Here is a 22,978-nt window from a genome sequence, read left to right on the forward strand (position 1 = left end):
TAATAAATCCACAACTACTTGCTTATTGTTGGGAAACACACACACACACACACACACACACACAGAGAGCACTGACTCTCCTTAGACTTGCTGAAGTGAATCAATGTGTAATTCACACCATGGGGCCTATAATGACCTCACTGATCACATGAAAATAAGAAGACATCTACCTGCTGAAGAATCATCAGCATCTCTTGCACAGTCCTATTTTAAAATTGTACCTGAAAAATGCCACATTTATTTATTTATTTATTTATTTATTTATTTATTTTATTTATTTATTCATGAGAGACACATAGAAGCAGAGACACAGGCAGAGGTAGAAGCAGGCTCCCTGCGAGGAGCCCAATGCGGGACTCGATCTCGGGACTCCAGGATCACGCCCTAAGCTGAAGGCAGACACTTAACTGCTGAGCCACCCAGGTGTCCCAAAATGCTACACTTAATACTTAGGTGCAGAAGGTACATTTGTGTACCTGTGAAACTTTCCTTTTCACTTAGATCAGGCGGCTGTTGTGAATTAATTTCTCTCATTGCAGTTACGAGTTTTCATATATGAAGGTAAATCAATAGCTGTTAATGTATTGGCTCCTTAATAGAACTTTATCAACAGCTACATAATGCTAGTTTTACATGAGTGTCATTGTATACTTCTAATAAAAAAATGAATTAAGTTCAATAATGGTTCAAGTTTCATGTCTAATTCATGGAACCAAAGTAAAGCATTTGGAAGTTCATTCTGTAAAAGGTGAAATACTTGCCATTATTGTGAGTACTATTATAAATTGAATTTCAAACTGCAACATGATAAAAGTTTTTTTGGTCTTGGTGATAGTAAAAGTATGTTGTGGTGGAATATAATAACATCATAAAATTTGTAAATAGAACCTATGAAGAGAATTATACTTGAAATATATTGTGATGACTTGATAATTCTCAGTTATACACAAAAATTGACAAAACTACCAATCTAAAAGGAGATATACTTATCAGAAAGTACAAATATGTATATATATATATACACACACACACACACACACACACACACAAGATAACCAGCCTTTTTACGATTAAACTGTTTTTGAAGAAAACAAATAACTTGAGCATGGCAGTGTATCCTTTTTCTTTTTGGATTTTAGAAATACTTGAAACTTAGAGGAATTATTGTACTTTATAAATTGACTTTAAATACCTATCATAGGATCCCTGGGTGGCACAGCGGTTTAGCACCTTCCTTTGGCCCAGGGCGCGATCCTGGAGACCCGGGATCGAACCCCACATTGGGCTCCTGGTACATGGAGCCTGCTTCTCCCTCTGCCTATGTCTCTGCCTCTCTCTCTCTCTCTCTCTGTGACTATCATAAATATAAATAAATAAATAAATAGATAGATAGATAGATAGATAGATACATACATACATACCTACCTACCTATCATAGTGGGCAGCCTGGGTGGCCCAGCACTTTAGCGCCGCCTTCGGCCCAGGGTGTGATCCTGGAGACCTGGGATCGAGTCCCATGTCGGGCTCCCTGCCTGGAGCCTTCTTCTCCCTCTGCCTGTGTCTCTCCTTGTGTGTCTCATGAATAAATAAATAAAATCTTTTAAAAATAAAATAAATACCTATCATGGTGTTAAATAAATTTAAAAATTTATCCCCTAACTTTTTTTGTTGTACTTTCTTCAAAATCGGTTAGAACTCTTTAATAAAAATGTTCAACAAATAGTAGGCAAAAAATTAAAAAAGTCATTTTATGTGAAGCATTTAGGGAATTGAATTATTGAAAATGAAGCTCAGAAATAGGAACACCTTGAAATGTATCCCCATGATATTAAAGAGGAAACTGAACAAATCAACTGATGGGAATTCAAGTGGTGTACAGGTTTAATTGTATAATTCCATAATTGTGTTTTGAAATATCTAGACTTATAAGAAAAGTCTTTTCATGGAGCTTATGTTTTTTAAAATTGGATAAATTGATACTCTAGTTCAGAGTAAAGTTGAGCTGGGAAGGCATATAATTTTGCATCTAAATTTAGCAAAACATTAAAAATAATCAAATATTTGATGAGGTTCTTTTTAATTTTAGAAATTTATAGGTATTTGAATTTAAAAAAAAATTGATTAAAAGGAAAGACACTCTGTGTGGAGGCAAAAACCAAAAACTACTACCTTTAAGAATACTTAGGTTAAATATTCATATATTTTGTTATTAAAATGAAGGATATTCTCCATTTAGCAAATTGTACTGTGAACTTAATAAATTCCCTGTGTGGAGCCGGCTTCTCCCTCTGCCTGTGTCTCTGCCTCTGTCTCTCTCTCTCTGTGTCTCTCATGAATAAATAAATTTTAAAAAAATAGAATTTTTTGAAAGACTTATTTTTGAAAACTGTTCTTGAATATAATTACTATGTAGGTCCACAGATAAAACCATTTAATTGATTAATAAAATTTGAAAATGATATAATTTTACTTTCACTACCTTTTTAATTTTAATTTTTTAAAAAAGATTTTATTTAATCATGAGAGACACAAAGAGGGAGAGAGAGAGAGACAGAGACATAGGAAGAGGGAGAAGCAGGCTCCAGGAAGCCTGACGTGGGACTCGATCCTGGGTTTCCAGGATCACACCCTGGGCTGAAGGTGGCGCTAAACCGCTGAGCCACCCAGGCTGCCCTCTCTACCTTTTTTATTCTAAAAAATGCCCTGGTTTGGGTGATCCCCTCCCTGCCAAATTTCCATCTACAAATCATCTGATTTTTCTTTCTCTTAAGAGTATGACTTTTCTCCCAGTCATGTAGACGTAATATCTTGCTATAAACACTGATTCCTGTCTCTGTTTTAACAAAGATCATTCTGGTGTTAGGATAGGGAATGAATTAGTAGATGATGGAATTTTAACCTTCCACAAGAGCAATAGGAAATGGATGGATATGAGAGATACCAGAAAAGGACTGATCATTTGGCTATGAGATTAGTAAAGAATGTTAAAATGTGGAAGATGATTCCCATTGAGTGACTTGAGTACCTGAGGTGGTAGCCATGCTATTATTAACTATAATAGGGACCTCAAGAGAAGAAGGAAGTTATGGAGAGAAGCTGATAAGATATCCTGGGGACATGTTGAGTTTGAGGTGCCTATGGGACATCCTCGGGAGTTATTCGGTATGGAGTTGGATAGTTAGAACAGGTGCTCCAATACACAGGTTGTAGCAGAAGACTCAATATGGGTTAATTTGTTCAGTGCAAAGACCTAGAGGAAGAGAAAGAGAAGGAGCTGGTAAAGGAAACCGTTGTGGTGTCCAAGATAGAGTTGGGAGAGAAACAGTGCTCTAATAGACAATGGACTGGCCTTTGGAGAAGGGAGAGCCGAGGATTAGTGTCAAGTGTAACAATTAAGAAGGAAGATATAACATTTGGCAATTATGAGGTTCTAATAACTATTAGAGAAATTTAGGCCTTGCTAAGATAGGATATGTTCCCAGAAATAGTTTAGATTGAAACTTTTATATTTAAATTTAATAAACTTCTAAGATATTATAGTCTTTAATATAGTTTTATACTGTAGCTCTTATTCTAATACTTTTTCTACAGACTTAAGATCATCATTTCTTTTTACTATGGCCTTTTTTGAAGTTTTACTTTATACAAGAGTACGTTGATTAATATAGAGTGGTACTTTTTAATGTCTTGTCAAGAATGTCAGTTTTATTACATAATTTGTTACATAGACCCTATTCTAGAAATTTGACTATACATTGAGTCAGCCCAGAACAATTTAAAAATTCCTTTTATTTTTCATTCTTAGAATCTGTTTCTCATTGGTATCCACAGATAAAATTTTAACTTTCTTACATTTTATTTTTACGTCCTAGCTTTTCCTTTTCAAAATTATATCAAGAACGTATTCTGGGGGCACCTGACTGGCTCAGTCAGTGGAGCACATGATGCTTGATTTCACGGTTGTGAGTTCAAGCCTCCTCACACTGGGTATGAAGCTTACTTTAAAAAAAAAAAAAAAAAAGAATGCATTCTGTATGTTTAGACTTTATTTAGTAATTAAACCACCTAATTTAAGTGATTTTCTTCCTGTAATGTATGCCTTCACATTATGTCTTACATGTTCGTTTTGATCCCTCAGCTTTGGTATATGATTTATCCTTTAGTAGAAAAATGCTGGGTTCTTTCATCACAATTACAGTCATTGGTCTGATAATCCTGTGAGTCAATCTACACAAAACAAGAAGCTCATATCAAACTCCTGGCAGGTTTAGTTAAAATTAAAATGCGTGCTCAACTGTAGAGATTGTCAAGTGTGGAAATAATATTTGTCCAGCTGGACAGCTTTCTTTTGTAGTTGCTAAATGAAAGTTGAGACTCTGTCTTCTCTTTGAAAGCTTCTGTGTCATGAAGGTAATTTGGACTGTTTGTGGTTTGACAGGGATTATTAAAATCAGATGAAGTGAAGGGAAGCAAGTGTGAGGAAGCAAAATTGACACTGACACTCTCTATTATTTGCAGCTTGGATCATGATGACTATGTTGATATGATAGATTCACTGTTGAGATACGTTAAGCAGCAAATAAAGTAAAAAGCAAGTATAGTGATGGATTTTCAGATTTAACATGAGGAAATCCTAGATTTATTTTTGCTGATTGCTTTTTAAGTAGATTTTCAGGTCATTTCACATGAATTCGGTTTAACCAGCAAAAAATTATCCTTCTATTAAACTGTGGAATTAAAAGGTATATTGCAAAAGCAGTAAAACAGAAGATTAAATATTAGAGAAATAGATTGCGTGATTAAAATAATAGAATTTTAAAATTAGACGGGTCCTTAAAGATAATTTTTATCTAATTTCCTTTTTTTGCAAATGTAACTGGAAAGAGTTTTAAGGTATCACATTTAAATTTATTTGATAGCTTAAATATTAAATTTTGATTTTTCACAAGTAGATTTTCTTCAGTCTTTTAAAAAAATGGTTTGAGATGTTAAAAAGCATTTAAAAATTAAGTCACAATTGTAGATAACTTTTTTGTTTCAAGATAATAAACAGATTATAATTATATGTGGCCTATAAATAGTACTGTGTACACTGATGAAGTAAATGCCCTCTATAAATATGATTTTCTACTGAAAACATCCTTAATTGAGGGAATTACAGCTAGGACGCTATTTCAAATTATTCATCAAGGATGGTTATAGTAGAAAAATATAATTAAATATAAAGAACTATATATAGAACAAAGTAAAAAGCCTGGAGTTGTCTTATGCGTTGTGGAAAATCTTCAGTGGTATTTAAGCAGGGTAGCAAATGATCTGATTTGGTTTATAAAACAAGAAGTTTAGGGATCCCTGGGTGGCTCAGCGGTTTAGCGCCTGCCTTTGGCCCAGGGCGTGATCCTGGAGTCCCGGGATCAAGTCCCACATCGGGCTCCCTGCATGGAGCCTGCTTCTCCCTCTGCCTGTGTCTCTGCCTCTCTCTCCCCCTGTGTCTATCATGAATAAATAAATAAAATCTCTAAAAAATAAAAAAAAATAAAACAAGAAGTTTAATACCAGTATACAAGTTTGGTACAAACTTGGTGTCCTACATTTCCATTTAGTTCAATTCTGACAGTACTGTAGTTAACAGACTCCCACAAATTCATGGCTCAGTCCCACAAGACATTCCTCCACATTAGATAACAGCCTCAAGTGGCATCTCCAGGGGATGTCTACTTCTGCCCAGCTGACTACAGATTTGAGGATTTCCACAGCCCCAGGTTGGGTTGAATAAGTTATTAGAAAGACTCAAAGAAACTTTGGCAAATGCTGTAGTTCTGGTTACAGTATTTTTGGAAAGGATACCTCTCAGGAATGGCCAAATGGAAGAGGCGCAAAGGACAAAGGAAGGAGGGAGGTAGGGGGAGACAAGGAGCAATAACCAAATATGTATTTCTTATTAAACCACAAGTTTGAGTCTTGGAGACCAAATAGGAGGTTTTTCCCTTTTTTTCAGCAAGAAATAATGTCAGATTTAGGACACTGGAAGCACACAGAGGGAGAGATCAAATTTGAGAGCATTTGATTACTACTTACTATATTAGGGAAGGGAATTTGGTGATAATTTAAGACAGAGGTCAGCAAACTTTTTCTATTAAGGGCCAAATAGTAAATCTTTTAGGATTTATGGACTACATATGGCCATAGCATATTCTTTTTGTTTCTTTTTATTTTTACAACTCTTTAGAAATGTAAAGACCATTCTTGGTTTGCTGGCCATAGGAAAAATAGACTTTGCTATAGTGACTATCAACTGATTTAAGTTAGTAGGATAGGGAAGAGGAGAGAGAGTACCTAGGTGGTGACCCTGTAATGTAGGAATCTACTTTAAGGAAAAGAATTTGAGTTAAATTTTGGACACGTTGAGTTCAAGGGACTTTTGAACCAGCAATGTTGAAATGCATAGTAAATGTTTGGAATTATGTGTTAAGGTTTTGGAGGAAGAACTAGGTTTAAGATACAGACTTTGAATTTTGCAGCATAGAAATAATATATGGATGAAGTTACTCAGTGAAAAGCCTGTAGAATAAGAAGAAGACCAAGAAAAAAAAAATAAGACCAAGAATTCCAGCATGAAATAGACTGCAAGAAAAAGGAAAATTTTCTGTATTTCCTTTCCCAAGTCAGGCAAGGGGAATAAGGATATTTAGGAAGATACAACCTGAGAACTAATAGGAATAGATTTTTTGAGATCTGAGGAGGATGAAATCCAAATGAAAAAAAGTAAAACAGAATTTCTAAAAATTGAAATGCTTTTAGAAAAAAATCTACTCTGGTAAAATTACATAAAAATAAGCTGTAGCTTTGAATGAAGAATGTTTAGGGAAAGTAATAAAAATGAGAAACAGGTCCAGTGAGAACTCTGTGTGAATATCAGTGTTTAATGACAGAGATGAGAGAGGATGTTTATTAATTTAATAAAAACTAGTTTGATTAAGCAAAGAATAAAACAATGGCTCTTGCTCAGTGGAACAGAGAGAAGATTTATTGTGTATTTCTGATAGAACCAGACCAAAACAAACCCTCAAAACAACTATATGAACTTTGAGTCTCAGAAGGAAAGGAACTGGGCAATTACAGGACCTCAGCAAAAAATCCATGCACCTTCTCTTGGGAGGCTGAATTTAACCTGATATACCATCAACTGGTTCCCTGTTCCATCCTTTATTCCAAATTTAGGATAATTCGGTTTGGGTCAGATGTCTGTATCTTGGATAATTAGTTATGACAGGAAAGCTGGTTCCTTTGCCATAGAACTTGACCACCATTGTGTATCCCTACATTGTTTATCAGATTAAAAAAGAAATTTGAGCCAGACAGCTACCTAAATTGGGAACTCCTACCACAAACCTGTAAATAGATGTGTAAGGGACAAGAAAGGAACTAGGAAGTGTCATACTTAGGAAGCTTGGCAAGAGAGGAAACGTCAAGGAAGGAGTATCTGTCAGTATCAAATAGTGCAGAGATTGAGTATAGTAGGAATTGAAAAATATTTTGTCACTTTCAATGCAAGGATAGAGGCAGAAACCAGACTGCTCTGAGTTGAGAAGTGAATGAGAGAGGAGATAAAAGGTGAGGAAATAAGGACTACTGTTTGAAGATGTTGGGCTGTGAATAGAAGGAGGTTCTAGGGAGAGGTTTTTGGTTTCTAAACAGCAAGAAGTGAACATGTTTACAGTCAGCTGAAAAAGGATCTTGATGACCTAGGACTAGTTAGTGATAATATGCTATTAACAGCATTTTAGGAGAAAGTCTTAAATCCTTGGAACATACTTTAGGACCTACACTTTTTAGAAGCACCAATTTAGATACAAAGTACATACTAAGTTTAAATCATTCTTACCTAGTTATTAGAAGAAAATTCCTTAAAAATATAATCGACACATCTTATAAGCTGTGTTTGTTATTATTCCTGGTTGATACACACAATACAATTGCCTTTTTGAAAGTACTTGGTAACTTAAACTTTCTACTAATGCAGATGTACTATTTTCCAGATTAATAAGGCTTTTTTTTACTGTGCTTGAAAAGTCATTAGTTAATCCTTAACCCCATGATTTGTGACTATCTTTAGGTCTAATCTAAAAATATATAATGATTTTATGACTTTTAAATCATGTGAGATGTGTGAATGCTAAGTTATAAAAGAATGTGGAAATGAAAATTTGTGTTCACATTATCTTGGTTTCACTGTTGTATCAAAGCAAGAGATGGCGAGGATTGCATATTGAAGATTAGGGCGTCATTAAAATAAAAATATTTTCTAGAAAGAGCAGTGCATTGAAAAATAAAGAAAGCAGTGTCAAGTTTGGTGGGTAAAACATATGACAATTAATTCTGTTTGCTTGTCAAGCTACCATAGTGCAGTCTGACTGATCCTGTCAATTTCTGCCTCACACATGCACATATTTAAATTCCTAATAGAGGAGTTACAAAGGGGATTTTAATAGCCATAACATGGTAATGTGCATTCTTATGGGATATATATTAATATTCCCACTCATATAACTATAATGATCAGAGTTTTCACAATTATTAATAGAAAGCATATCATTCTTTGGTAGAAGTCCTAATACCTAGATGAGAGTTGAGAAGATAAAGAATAGAATATCAAAAAAAAAACAAAAAAAAACAAAAAAAAAATAAAAAACAAACAAACAAAAAACAAAACAAAAAAAACAAACAAACAAACAAACAAAAAAAGAATAGATTATCAAGTTCTTTATTTCCTAACATAGGACTTTAGTGCAAAAGGCATTTTAAATGATTATCAAGAAATTGAGATCCATTTGAGTTGTTTCTTAGTCTTTGGAGAGGCCAAAACATTAAAATTTCAACTTGATGAAAAGAAATAAATTTTTGGTGACTTTGAAATATCACAGGGGGAAGATCTAGCCTTAATAAAATGTATTTTTGTAAATTGGTTTCATAATGAAGGAAATTTATAATGGTTCTAGGGAAAGCTATCAAATACTTATGGCAGTAAATAAGTCACTACATATAAGATGTAAAATAATGAATTTTTTTTTTTTTTTTTTTTTTTTAAGTACAAGTCCATACAGGGAGGCAGTTTATAGCATTGGGATTAAGGAAGCCTTTGAAGCAATCTGAATCCCAGCTTTCCCACTTCTATATAAGTGATCTTGGTCAACTCAAAGAAACCTCTCTGTTTCTACATCTTTAATATGGAGACTATAATAGTACCTATCCCATAGGATTATGGTGAGAATTAAATGAGTTCATACATATAAAATCGTTAGAACAATCCATAGCCCATAAAAATGCTATATAAAAGTTAGCTGTAATTATCATTAAAATTACTGTTTAGCCACCATACCTTGAATCTATGTCTTAATAAAGAAATACAGTGAACTACATAAAATTTTCAAAATTTCAGGAAAGTTATGATATTGATATTTAGTAAAGTTATGGTATTTATGATATTGATAGGACTTCGTGAATGATCCAGGAGAACTACTCTGTGACTAGATATGGTTAGAAAAGTAGAAATGTGCCAGACTGGAAAGAAATCCTGGAAAAAAATTTTCACTCTGCTTCCCCCCCCACCCCGCCCCAATCCAGCTACTCACACCAAACCAGCAATATAACAAATAATGCAAAGAATATAAAGGATACAAAGAATAATAGGTCAGGGATACATGATGTCTGTGAAGGTATGGTTCTCCAATGTCACCTGCTGTTTCTTGTGGAGGCACAATGCCCCCAATCAGTTGCTCTCATATATCTTTTGTTGAGTGCCAAGTATGCCAAGCCTGAGGAGCCAAGGAATGTACACTAGCTGCTTCTTAGAATATTTTAGGAAGCTGAGGGGTTGGGGGTGAAAAATCAGTACTAGGCATCTACCTATTACCATAAAAGAATGTCTTGCAGCCTCACATTTCCTCTTGTCACATATTATTTCTTGCTAAGCTATGGATTACATATAACTTTTCATGTAACAGTCCTGGGGGAGGGAAAAGGAAATAATTTAAAATGGCTCTGAGTGCATGATATAGGAAAAATGATGGTATTAATGAGTGAAATAGTCCATTGAAAGAGTTAATTTGGAGGGAGGGTTTCCGAGATATGCCCTCCTCCTACCATTCCTTATAGAACACAGCAAATTTATAGCTAGAAGAAACCTCAGAGCCTAATAAATCCATCTATCTCATTTTATAAATGAGGAATATGAGCTCTGTCCCTCTTGAGAGATCAAATGACATACTCAAAGTCACATTAACAGAACTAGGATCAGAACTCAGATTTGTTGATTCTTCATTCAACGGTATTTAGAGTTAAATGCGGTTTAGTATAACATTTTGAAACCTGTTTAGTTAAATGTGGAGCATGAATTTTTTGATTAATCAGAACATTTCATTACCATGCTCATTAGAAGTATTTATTTTAGGCTAGACAATAGGACTCCAGGTAAACTAGAGCTGGGGGACGCATTAAGTTCACAGTTTGTAAGTCTGAAAAGGCATTTGACCTTCCTCACTGGGCTTTTCCACAGGGGAGAAGTCACATGGTCCTAATGTTTCCCCTTTACTAACTCATTTGCAGTGTAGATTTCTTCCCATTGGTTGGTCTTCCTGTCTTTTTTTCACTTTTTAAAAATGTATAGTTGATTATGAGAAAGCATGTCTTTGGTTGGTTTGAAGAAAAATGGCACTTTGGATTTTTATTATTGAAAAAACATGGAAAAAAGATTAAATGAGGTTTCTAATCATTATATGTGTTTATTTTATTTTATTTTATTTATTTATTTATTTATTTTTTATTATATGTGTTTAAATAATGAAAAGGAGGCCTTAAGTTAGAAAGGCATCATTTTAAAATATGTTAAAAGACAAGTGAAATTCCAAAATTACTTTTGTGGGCTTTCTTTTGATCAAATGAGATTTAGACTTTTTTTTTTTTTTATCGCTTCATTTTAATGTTTTCTGGCCGTGCTTATAATATGTACATATTTTATTATAGTCACTGTTCTTAGGAATTTATAACTCAACTGTTAAAATTTGCCTGTGGCTGAAACTTGATCTACAGATGTTTGGCTTAGATATAACTCTTCAAACATGACTCATTTTTAAAAGGCAATAATTAATATTAGATTGGCTGTTAATACTTGTTTGAAATATTAAGCACTGTTTTTTTTAATCTTATACCAAAAATGATCAGAAACATTACAGGAGAATGAATATTTAAAAAAAAAAGTCCTGTGGAATGACAATTTCAAAAACAAAGTTACTGTCCTTTAAAATTTTTCAACTCTCAATTTTGGCTGATCATGGAATAGGATAAGAGACTTCATTCATTATGTCAAATGATGATTACCTCCCCGGTGACAACAGTTTACTAGTTGGAAGTACAGAAACATAAACAGAATGTGAAGCTCTGTCATGACCCACAGCTTCACTGCCACTTCCTTTTTTCCCCTAAATTTTTTTAAGATTGTTCTAGGTTTCTGAAATGCCACTGAGGTGTTTGGCAAGTTACATTAGTACCTTAATAATTCACTTTTTTGTTCTTAAGGTCATAGCTATTTTTACTTAGAGAATTACAGTGCTCTTCGCTTATCGTCTTATTTTTTTACGGTCCCCTTTAGTGTCTCCTCCTTTAGAGGAGAGACTGTCCAATCACCTTCTTCGTCTCCTCCCCCTCTCCCACAGTGTCCAGGTACAGGGTCAGCTGTAGGCCCATGGAGTGCATGGAAGGAAGTGAGAGGATTAGTGCCTGTACTCATACCCATTTGGTGTGTGCTGCTTTGTCACCACAGTCCTGCAGGATCACTGCCATCCTACTGAGAAAAGTTTATATTCAGACTTGAGCATCACTTAACCACAGTCTACTCTCTCCTTTTAATTTATTTCTCATGTTGGTCCTATGAATCTCTGAAGAGAGATTAATTTATAATTTCCTCATCTTATTAATTCTATTGTGCCCATGAAGTTTTCTTTTATCCTATCACACAGTATCTTAAACTTGCTGCCTGTTTACCCCTTCACTTACATCTGACTTTTGCTTCTATTGTCCTTCATCACCTTGGAACCATGTCTTACAGAAGCATCACAGATCTATGCTGGTCATGTGAAAGCTCTGAATGATCATCATTTTCGTACCCTGTTGTTATCAAATGGCATTACCTTAATGTATTCTTTGTATTTATTGATTAACTTCTCTACTGAGGTTAGATAGAGAAAATCATGCAACTATACGTATTGAGTACCCTTCAAAATCATGTACTGAACCCCATCTGAATGCTCAACGTGTTTCAGTCCATTATTTTATTCCAGAACTCATTTCAGTGAAAGATATGATGCACATCTAATACCAAAATAACACAGAACAACAGATTTTCTTTTAACAGCATTTGCAAGCACAAATACCACAAAATAATACAAAAACTTTGGTGAAGTGTTCACAGTCAAGAGATCTCTAGGAATTAACATAAGTTTTGAGTTAGATTTTGAGAGGAGTGATAAACATGAATTGACAAGAGAAGTGTTAGGATTGGAAAATGTTTCAAATGAAGACAGATAATGTAAAATAAAAGATTAAAAACCCCTTGAGAGTAGGCATAATTTTTTTAAAGTATTTTTCTTAAATACATAGTTAAAACAAAGCACCACAGGCCCAAAAAGGTGTCACTCAGACCAAGTTTCCAAACTGGGTTTAACACCCAATCTAATTGCGATTTCAAATTCCACCAGAAATGTGGCCTTAACTGGTCAGGAAATTTTTCTTTTCCTCAATGCCAAGAAGCCCTGTCACCTGGGTCCTCTCCATTCCCTAACGAAAGATGAAGGTAATTTTCATTAAGACCCCTAGCTATTTCTCCTAGGAAACAACCTCCTCTGGAACATTCCTTTTCTCTTACTAATAACTCTTGTGCCCCCACGCTGTTCAGTAATATCCTTCCATTTTGTAGAACTCCTGACAGTGCTTCTCTATTTGCTAGATGAAGTGCTGCTGATTCATAATTAGCAAAGCCAGTTAGATCTTCAAATTCATTTGGTTGAATTTTGCTTTTTTAACATGTATAAAATAAGTACTAACTGCCAAAATATAGGAAAACACTAAGTATTAGGAAGAAAATATTAACTGTAGTCTAAATATCTAGGGATACCTATTTTAACATTTTGGTTAATATTTCCACAAAACTATGTTTTGTATGCAGTGATTCATTTCTCAAGAGACCAGATACCCTTAAATTTTAGAACCAAATAGATCCAGTTCAAATTCTACTCCTAACACTAGATGACTGCTCTGTAACATGTGGATGTTAGTTAATCTCTCTGGGCCCACATTCCTTTCCCTATAAATGAGGATAATAACTATTTCATAGAGTTATGAGGATTAAGGAAGATTATGTATATTAAAGTAGCTTGTACATAGTAGATACATAACAAATCATATTGCTGTTTAAGCTGAGTTCTGTACCTATTATGTTTTGAATATGTAGTATCTGAACCATTGAGGCTTTATAGTATTGACACATTAAGACAAGTCTGAACAGAGTATTGATATATAACTGCTTTTATTAGAGAAGCTAACTACAAAGTATTTACCAAGTAATTTGAGAGTAATTAGAGAGGCTAACTACAGAGTATTTACCAATAAATCCTTATGTAATTCAGAGGTTAGGATTTCTAAGAGAGCCTGGGTGGCTCAGTTGGTTAAGCGTCTACTTTCAGCTCAGGTCATGATCCCAGGGCCTTGGGATAGAGCCCTTCAACAGTTTCCCTTCTCAGTGGAGAGCCTGCTTCTCCCTCTGCTCCCCGCTTCTGCTCTCTCACACTATCTCTGTCGCTGTCTCTGTCTCTCTCTCAAATAAATAAATAAATAAGTCTTTTTTTTTAAAAAAGTTTGAGCTTTCTACAAAACCCTCAACTAATCAGTTTTTTCATTACAAAAATGAAATTTTATCTTCTTGCAACAATTTCTGAGTGGCTTATGATCTGAAGAGTTGAACTACGCAAAATTATTTAAAAATATGGAAATACAGAAGCTGAATTCATTATTAGTATTATTGGCCTTTGGGTTTAGAAATGACTGTTCTGATAATAGCTGTAACTAGTTGAGCTCCTAGGGAGATAAGAGGATCTCAGACTCACTGGTTATATAGAAATCTTAAAGTTTTGGTGCCCTAAGGATGTATGACTTTCAAATTAGTATTTATTATGATATAAGTCAGTATTTGTTCACAAATGAGAAATTATACCTTTTACTGCAAAATATTTTGATGGACAATCTATGAGTATGAAGATTGTGATATTTTAAAATGATGTTTGTGATTATTCTGTATTGGGAACTAATTACTTTATAAATGACAAACCTTGTGATGCCATAGACTTTTATGTTAAAGTGTTTAGTTGGGTGTTCCTTTTTAAAATAAAATCTCTCAGAGAAAAATAAAAGCTTTCTCCCAAGACTACTTCATTGAAGTTCCAGATGATGCCTACGAGAAATGTTCAGCTCTTTCTTTTTTTTTTTTTTCAGCTTTCATTATAGAATATAAATAAGCTGAATTTCTTATAATTAAATAATTGAAGATGAGGAAATCCATTAGTGTTGTAGCCTCTACAGAACTTTTTCTTTTTTTTAAGATTTTATTTATTTATTCATGGGAGACACAGAAAGAGAGTGGCAGAGACACAGGCAGAGGGAGAAGCAGGCTCCATGCAGGGAGCTTGATGTGGGACTCAATCCCCAGACCCAGGATATGCCCTGAGCCAAAGGAAGATGGTCAACTGCTCAGCCACCTAGGCGTTCCTACTCTACAAAACTTTTTAGACAGTTTTTTAAATACTTTGTATTTATCCAGACTAAAACCACATTCCCCACAAGCCTTTTTCTTATTAATATTTATTCCATGTATATTTTTTATAATATATTTAAAGTTCTCATTCATTTATACTGTTAGTCATTATATATTTTATAAGCACTATTTTATGTCCAAAAGTAACATACCTCTAAGTAAAACAGTTCACATTCACATTTTTAGTCTATCCTGTTGCCCTGCTTTACTTTTGCTCATGGCACTTCTCACCATGTGATCTTTTATAAAGTATACCTGCTCATGTGTTCTTAAAACAGATAAGAACTCCATGAAGGCAGGGACTTTGGCTTGTTGCAACTACATCCCCAGCTTCTGCAGCAGTGCCACTTATGTATCAGACATTCAAGAATATATACGGACTGACTGAATGAATGATGTGATACTGGGAAAATGCGTATCTTTCTAGGAAGAGTAGCATATGTAATATTTAGTCTGTTATGGGTACTTAGGTTGACGGGTGATAGAGGAACTCAAGGAAAATTTTGCCTTTTTCACACATAAATAGGGCTAGGGGATGACATTTAAAATTCAGAGGTTAGGATGTCCAGGTGAGTATGTTGACAGGAATGAAAGGAAGGTGTTGAATTGTTGCTGCCACCACCCTTGTTCACAGTGGTCTAGGAGGCTTTGTGATTTCCTTTTCAGCTCTTGGTTACAGTGAGAAGCAGCAGGATGTTTAAGTACTCTCTGAGGGGTGCTGTTTTGTTCAGGTTTCAAACCATAGAGAAGTGTGAAAATTAGGTCACACCTCATGAAAATTAAATAACAAAACACTCTGCCTAGTTTAATAATACCCTAGTTTTCCTACTGCTGTATTTCTTTTTACCTATAAGTGAGAATTACTATTTTTGGTTTAGTATCACAACTTGAGGGTTTTTTTTTCTTTATTTTTGAGGAACTGACATGTTTTTTATTCTTATTCCTCAGAATGGATTGTGGAGATGAATATTCCCATAATTCTTTTGACCTACATTGTCTGTTAAATTCATTTCCTGGAGAATTGGAATTTAAGCAGATCTTCAGTGACATTGATGAACAGATAGAACAAAATGCTGCAAGGTAAATATTGGTAATTATTTAAAACAAGTTGGTTTCATATTTCATTTACACATACTTTACCTGGTCTAGTTTTAGTATTTCCTACTCCTAGATCATTTTAGGCTTAGTATCATTAATTCTCCTGAAAAAAATTGATCAGATCCTTCCCCTTAGAATTTAACATGTTTTTCTTTATCTGATTAGTACTTTAAATAACACTTGAAAATAGAGGCACTGTCTTCAAATAGATAAAATAAAGCTTATTGAATTACTATTAATTTCTTAGAGTTGCCAACATTGAAGGCTTGGATTTTCATATGTTTAGCATTACATATCCTCTTGATAGATAAGCATAGAAATTAGAAATTTGAAATTAAGGTATTAAAATAAAGTGGTATAGTATAAGGCCACGGATTGCTTGAGTTGCCGAAAAAAGATCATGAAAAATATATTTTTTTATGTAATGTTTGTCATTATAAGTTTCCTTACTTGTAAGGCTAGAGACTCCATAGAGAGTTGCTATGCAAAGTTGGTCTTCATTACCTACTCCAAAAGCTATGCTACCAAACATGAAGAGTTGCAATAACAGCTAAGTAGCTTGCCATTTATTAATACATGTTTTTTGATAGAAAGGACTTTGTCTTTACGTGTTTGTCAATCCTAGGGTCCGTCATTTCACTTATTTTTATCCATTTAATCAAAGGTTCCAATACTTTACCTCAGGTAGATTTTAAATATGAAAACTACAGTAAAGACTTCTAATGTGGAATGATATGTAGTATTTCCTTTTTAAAATTTAGGATATAGTTATATTGAATCGTCAAAGAAACCAAACCAAGCAAGTGAAATGTTCCTATGGGTTTTTTTTTCCCCCTCACGTTTTATATAAGAATGCAGTCATTTTTTAAGTAAATAAATAACTTAAATTCAAATGAAAGCATGATGTTGGGGAATTAAAATTAAAATTTCTCACCCCAGACATTCTCTCCGCGAAGGCAGAAGAGAACAAAACTAATTCTATTATTCAACAGACATTAAACCAGAATGCAATGCATATCACAAGCATTCTGCTAAGAGATTGTAAAGATGGAGCTAGGAATCTCATCCTTTTATATAACGGAATAGAAACAACTTGTTACAAGCTTTTTTCAAGATAAGTGATAGCTAGTCCTCAAGTAGAGGATTTGGTAGCACATTTTTCACATATACTTCATCATAACTTTACCTGTGTTAAAGGATACCTATGTTATCTTGAGGAGAAACACATTTCTCATATCTTTATGACAAGATGTGATTTTGGAGATTGGAACAAAGCATGCACTGAAGTTAGCCTCCTACTCTTGGGCAGGAACTTTAAGCCAGGGAACCATCTCCCTTGGTTGTTTGCATTTCGAAAAGATGGCTTTCAGGTTCTTGAGAAAGATAGTCCTGGGTGAAAATGCTGACAGAAGGTCTATCTTGTCTTTTAAGGGACACATTTCATAGAAATGAAAAAATTTTTTAAATTATTAATTTCTAAGATACGTTAAGAAAAAGGAAGAGAGGGAAATCTGTTCCCTTCTTTTTTTTTTTTTTTGTTTTTGTTCCCTTATTTTCAACAGGGAGAATTAAGGCTCTTATTTTTAATTATATATATATACATATATATATATATATATATATATAGAGAGAGAGAGAGAGAGAGTATGCACATACACACACATGCACCTACATATACGTTATGTATGTTTATGTATTTTTTAAAGATAATGTATATATGATTTAACCGTACTGAAGACTATGAGTTATAATTTATATATAATATAAAATAACCATATTAAACTTTAGTATAACTGCATATTTACATAATTTATATATTTTATATTAATATATTTTATGGCACAATCTTTAACCCAAAGAAACTTATAAATGAAAATAATATCAGCTTAAATATATTTATAAGTCATTTATCTAAATTCCAGAGATGGTTATATTAAAACAAATTTAAATAATTTTTGAGAGGTAACCTGTCTTCATAATCACATTTAGGCTTTTTCAAAACAAAACAAATCATTGAACCCTGATGCTTTTGTTATAGACTACTTCATTTTTATTTGCTAAACCATCTGTAGTTAATTTCCTACCCTACCTGGTCAATAAGAAATCATGCTTAGAAGTAAAACAGTGATTAAAATATTGTACTTTGCATTCATAAGTTGTTATTTAGGTCAAAACTCAGATGTTATTAAAAAGAAAATATGACATGGAATATAAGAATATAATTTTTAAATTAAAAATATTTTATTGCCCATATATTAAAACAAAGCTAGAACAGAACCACCTCAAGTGACCATTGATCTTCACAAGGGATAAAATAAGGGAGTAGCAGTATGTGCTGTACGCTACATTTAGAATAAAGTCTATTTTTCATCAAATTCAATTATGTTTTTATTATACTCTAGAGAATAAACATAATAGTAGAGGGTGTATATATTTTTAAGAATAAAATACTGAATAATAACCATGGTTCAGAAGAATGTAAATCATTTATGTACTCATTTATTGCCTTCTAACAGAATAGCTTTTAGAAAATTGTATGTCATGACGAATCAGTTATGCCACACTTACACTGCAGTAGCTGAATTACCCTTGGCATTTTTGTATTCTAACAGTTCTATTTATCTCTCAATGGTGTACATTGAATAAGTAATGAACATCTGTATGATATGGGTTTACCAGATACTTTTTAAAGGAAAAAACATTACTGATTCATTTTTAAATATGGTATTTTTCCTTACCCTTGAATTTTTTAAGTTGTGTTTCTAGCAGTGACCCTGGATTCTAAGTGTATATGCCTTCCCTCTTCTTAATATCATCAGGTTTTATGAGCCACAGGGTCTTTTGCTTCCCCAAAGCAGTGATTCACCAGAATGGAGTAGAGTGCCCAGAGGTCAGTGAACCTTCTCCTGCCCTTCAAGAGAGGCTGTCCTTCTCTCAGACCATTTTCCCTTTTACGTCGTCATTTCCATTCAAGGCAGAGCTAGGTGACTCTTAGGTCTGACCGTGGAACTCAGTGATGGCAAATCATTTACTTTTAATACATACCAGAATTGGTAACCAGAAGGTAAATAACCTGCCAAAGAGGAATACTGTGTATGTTGTAGCCACAAACTCAACTTAGTTCAGTAACTGAAAACTGCATGGGGCATTGAAATATTTTTTGAGCTAAATGGAACTTAATAGTTGAACTAGATACTGAGGTGTACAAGTTTTATTGGGATCAAAATATGACATAGAATGATTTTCTTAATGTTCAGTTGGATGGATACAACTGTATAATTAAAAGTTTATTTTACCTTTCTGTTCTCTATATACAGACAGTCTTTGGGTGTCTCTCAGGACCTAAGTTTTGCTGGTACTGGTACAGGATTACTACTTTTTTTTTTTTAACCTAAAGAAAGAACAAGAAGTGTTACCATGGATTACATGTGTCTCAATCCAGGAGATGGGAGCAAGGGTGGGAGGCATTAATTTTAAATTGTCATAGAACGTTGGATACATGGTTTCTATAAATTTAACCATGCTTATCTACAGAGGATATTCCATAGATTACATTTACTTTTCACATAATGCTTATTTTTTGTGTGTGTTTATATATGAAATTTGGGGGAGGAATATTCCACATGATGGCCTAAAGCTATTGAAAGAAGTAACCAAAAGAAATCTTCAAATAAGCTATCAATTTAGGACTTGTCATGGTAGAACCACAAATCTGCCAGTGGGCACACACCTTCACATTAATATATTATACGGCCATAGCAAATTATATAAAATGAAAATTAGTGATTTCAGAGACTGTACTGAGTGTTATTATTTCTGGCAATATGTTGGCACTTATTTAGTAATAACAAGAGGATGCAAGTTAATAACTTCTTTTTTAACTTCAGTGTTTGTACTTTTGTGTTTCTTTATGCTTGTGTATTTCCTCTCACCAAATTCCTACTTGTTCTCCTAAATTACTGAATAAGACAAGGCTACCTGGAAAGAAACCTGAAAGGTTTCCTCATCTGTCCTTGAACCCAGATTAAGACTTAAGTAGGTGCTTTCCAGTTTCCCCTCTCCAAACCCTCCTGGTATTGAGTATTTCCTCCCATACCCCACTCCTTTTGTCTTCCTCAGAATTGATAATGTTTCCGGGCAGGGCAGATAGCTTCCTGGGCCGCAATAGCTCAGCAGCCTAAACTTTGCCTGACCCCATTTACATTTTCCACTTTTTAAACTTATGCAATCCTCCCAGTGAAACTTTCAACCTGAAGTCCACAGATGCATGCAGGTGGGAATGGAGGTGTAAGGGAGAAGCCTGGTGGCCTATGGAGCCACTTTCTTGTCACCATTTTCTGTCACTATCAGCTCCACTGTTTGAATGTCTGTGGTGTTCCTAATGTTGTGTGTCCTCAATGTTGCCCTTAGCTATCCGCTTTAGGAGCCTGAGGAGTAGTAGTGTAAATTGTGGGACCAGTATCTCCATTAGGTGAATATTAAATGATTCTTTCAAGCAATATTTGCTTTGTAAGTGTCTGACATTTTTTCAAAGTACAGTTTTTATTTTTATATGTGTTAGCTTCACCTGTTCTTGCTCAAATTATCTGTAAGGCAAAAACAAATTTTTATTTGAGGATATTTTTAAAGAATATTATTATAATTATCTGTTCATGGGAAATAAAGGGATTTATTTATTTATTTATAACTTGTTATGATAATAAAAATGTAAATAATAGTATACTAGAATTCCACACCCAATAAGATTGATACAACAATAGTTAGGCCACTGTTTCCCAAGGAGGATAATAGTTACTTGGCCCCTGGAAAATAAGCCCTCATTTCTGAGGTAAAAAACCAAGGATACTTGGTGAAGACCTGGCCCAACTCTGAGGGCAAGAAGGGAAGGAGATACTAAAGGAGAACTGACTGATAGCAATGAGATGTGCATTCAGTGGCTGGCTCATCTTTCCTGTCAGATAGTTGATACCTTTGCTAATCACAGTCCTAGTACCAGAATGTCATGACTAAGAATATCTTTCTATGAGATGGTTTGGGAGCTGAGGGGCAGGTAGAGGGGATTCTAAAGTGGGGATTGTTACTTCCTTCATGTCTACTTTAAAGCCTTCAATTGTCCAACACTGCCTAAACAGTCCTGGCACAAAGTAGGTTAGAAGATAGTCAATAAATGTACATTAGGCATGGTTGTCAGGCTTCTGTTGTGTTTGCCTTATCTTTAGCTAGTGAGAAGTTAGATGAGTAGAATGTGATAGATGAGGCTGTAATTAAATGCCAAATTTCTTTTCCACTGAGTATTTTTACATTATAAAAGTAATGCATACTAATGGAAAATTTCTGACAGTAGAGAAATGCATATATGAGGAAAAGTTCAGTACAGAAGAGCAGAGATGAGGAACAAGTTCTCCTCTGACCCTTCTAGTTTTATTTTCAGAAGTAACCTATGTTCATAAAGTATTGTGTAACTATCCAGAAATAGTCTCTGGATATGTATGCATGCACCCAAAAATATATTACCTTTTTTATACAAATGAGAACTAAATGATGTGCTGCAATTAGATTTTTTTTACTTAATATATCTTTAAAATCTCTCTAAAATTAAGTCTCATCTTTTAGATTTCACTTGTTTGGGGTGCAACAATTATTACATTATTTGCAGCCTTCCTGCCATTATTTGACACTTACAGGCATGTGTGTATCTTTCCTTCCTTATGAGAATTTTTTTTTTTCCTTATGAGAATTTATCTATGAGATACTTTCTTAGAAGCTATACACTTAGCTGTTGCAAAATTGTTCTCTAGCAATGCTAAACCTGTCTTCTGTCCCGTAGGCAGGATATGAGAAGGCATTCTATATGGCCTGCCTCTTCACAATATGACCATTGATGTTATTAAAACCCTCAATTTGTAACATTTAGTCAAACCTATTGTCTGGCTTGGAAGTTGGGGGAGTATTTCACAATTGAAATTTTTCTAAAGCACTGTAGACTTGTAGGTTGGCATACCCTCTACACTGGATCTGAACTTTCTTGAAGCAGTCTGGACCATTCAAGATCCTGTCTAAACTGTTGCTGTGAGGATTGGTAATATAAAGCAACAAATAAGAGGGTCCTAACTCAAAAGTTTCTTTCTTACTATCATCCTCGTAGAAAAACTGAACAAAAAGTAAATTAACAATAGATAGGAGTCTTGGGGGGCTATTAATATATTTCATATGAAAGATAAGAAGAACCTGAACCCAGTCTTCCACAATAGGAATAGAAAGATTTAAAGAGATAGTGTTAAGAGGTTTGGGTGTTGAGGACGTTTTTCCTTGAAAGTATACTTAAGGACTAAAAAACTCTTGAAATAAAAGGCAATTTTGCATAAATGTTTAATTTCTTGCTATACTTTTTAGCCATCAAAGTAGTTTGTTTTATAAATCTTTTTCCCAATCTTTTAAAAAACACTATCCAAAAATATGTTTGTCTCAGGAAAATAAGTTTTTCTTTCATGGCTGACTTATACTTTAATTACACACTAATTTTTATACAGTAGCCCTCTCATCTCTGTTTATTACCTGTTAATTCCAAGGAATTTTAGTAATCTGGTTGGATAAGCTGGACTTAGGTAAAAACTGGAAAACTATATATCTCACAACTATTTCTTTGTGCTTTTAAACATGTGATAGTAGGGCAGCCCTGATGGCTCAATGGTTTAGCACTGCCTTCAGCCCAGGGCCTGATCCTGGAGACTCGGGATCAAGTCCCACGTCGGGCTCTCTGCATGGAGCCTGCTTCTCCCTCTGCCTGTGTCTCTGCCTCTCTCTCTCTCTCTCTCTCTTTCTCTCTCTCTGTCTTTCTGTGTCTCTCATGAATAAATAAATAAAATCTTAAAAAAAAATGTGATAGTAGATTGCAAAAGCCTTTTCCTTACACTGAATTTATGTTGTGGGTAAACAGTATAAACAGGAGCATCAAAAAATAGAAAATTAAATTTTTTCTTAATATTTCAATTTCCTATACTGTAAAAATAGTCTCTACCT

The 22,978-nt window shown here is 34.1% G+C and overlaps 1 protein-coding gene across 4 annotated transcripts in view; it reads left to right on the top strand.

Moving 5' to 3' along the window:
* The window catches only part of KIAA0825 (KIAA0825 ortholog), a 380,540-nt gene that overhangs the window by 33,211 nt on the left and 324,351 nt on the right, over window positions 1–22,978 (top strand). For all 4 annotated transcript variants that reach the window (XM_077864520.1, XM_077864518.1, XM_077864511.1 and 1 more), the window contains exon 3: window positions 15,809–15,940. In XM_077864520.1, the coding sequence (XP_077720646.1) occupies window positions 15,810–15,940 (131 nt within the window). In that variant the 5' untranslated portion in view covers window position 15,809. The remainder of the gene's footprint in view (window positions 1–15,808; window positions 15,941–22,978) is intronic.

Source organism: Canis aureus, chromosome 2 (genome assembly GCF_053574225.1).
Source record: "Canis aureus isolate CA01 chromosome 2, VMU_Caureus_v.1.0, whole genome shotgun sequence".
Classification (NCBI taxonomy): Eukaryota; Metazoa; Chordata; class Mammalia; order Carnivora; family Canidae; genus Canis; species Canis aureus.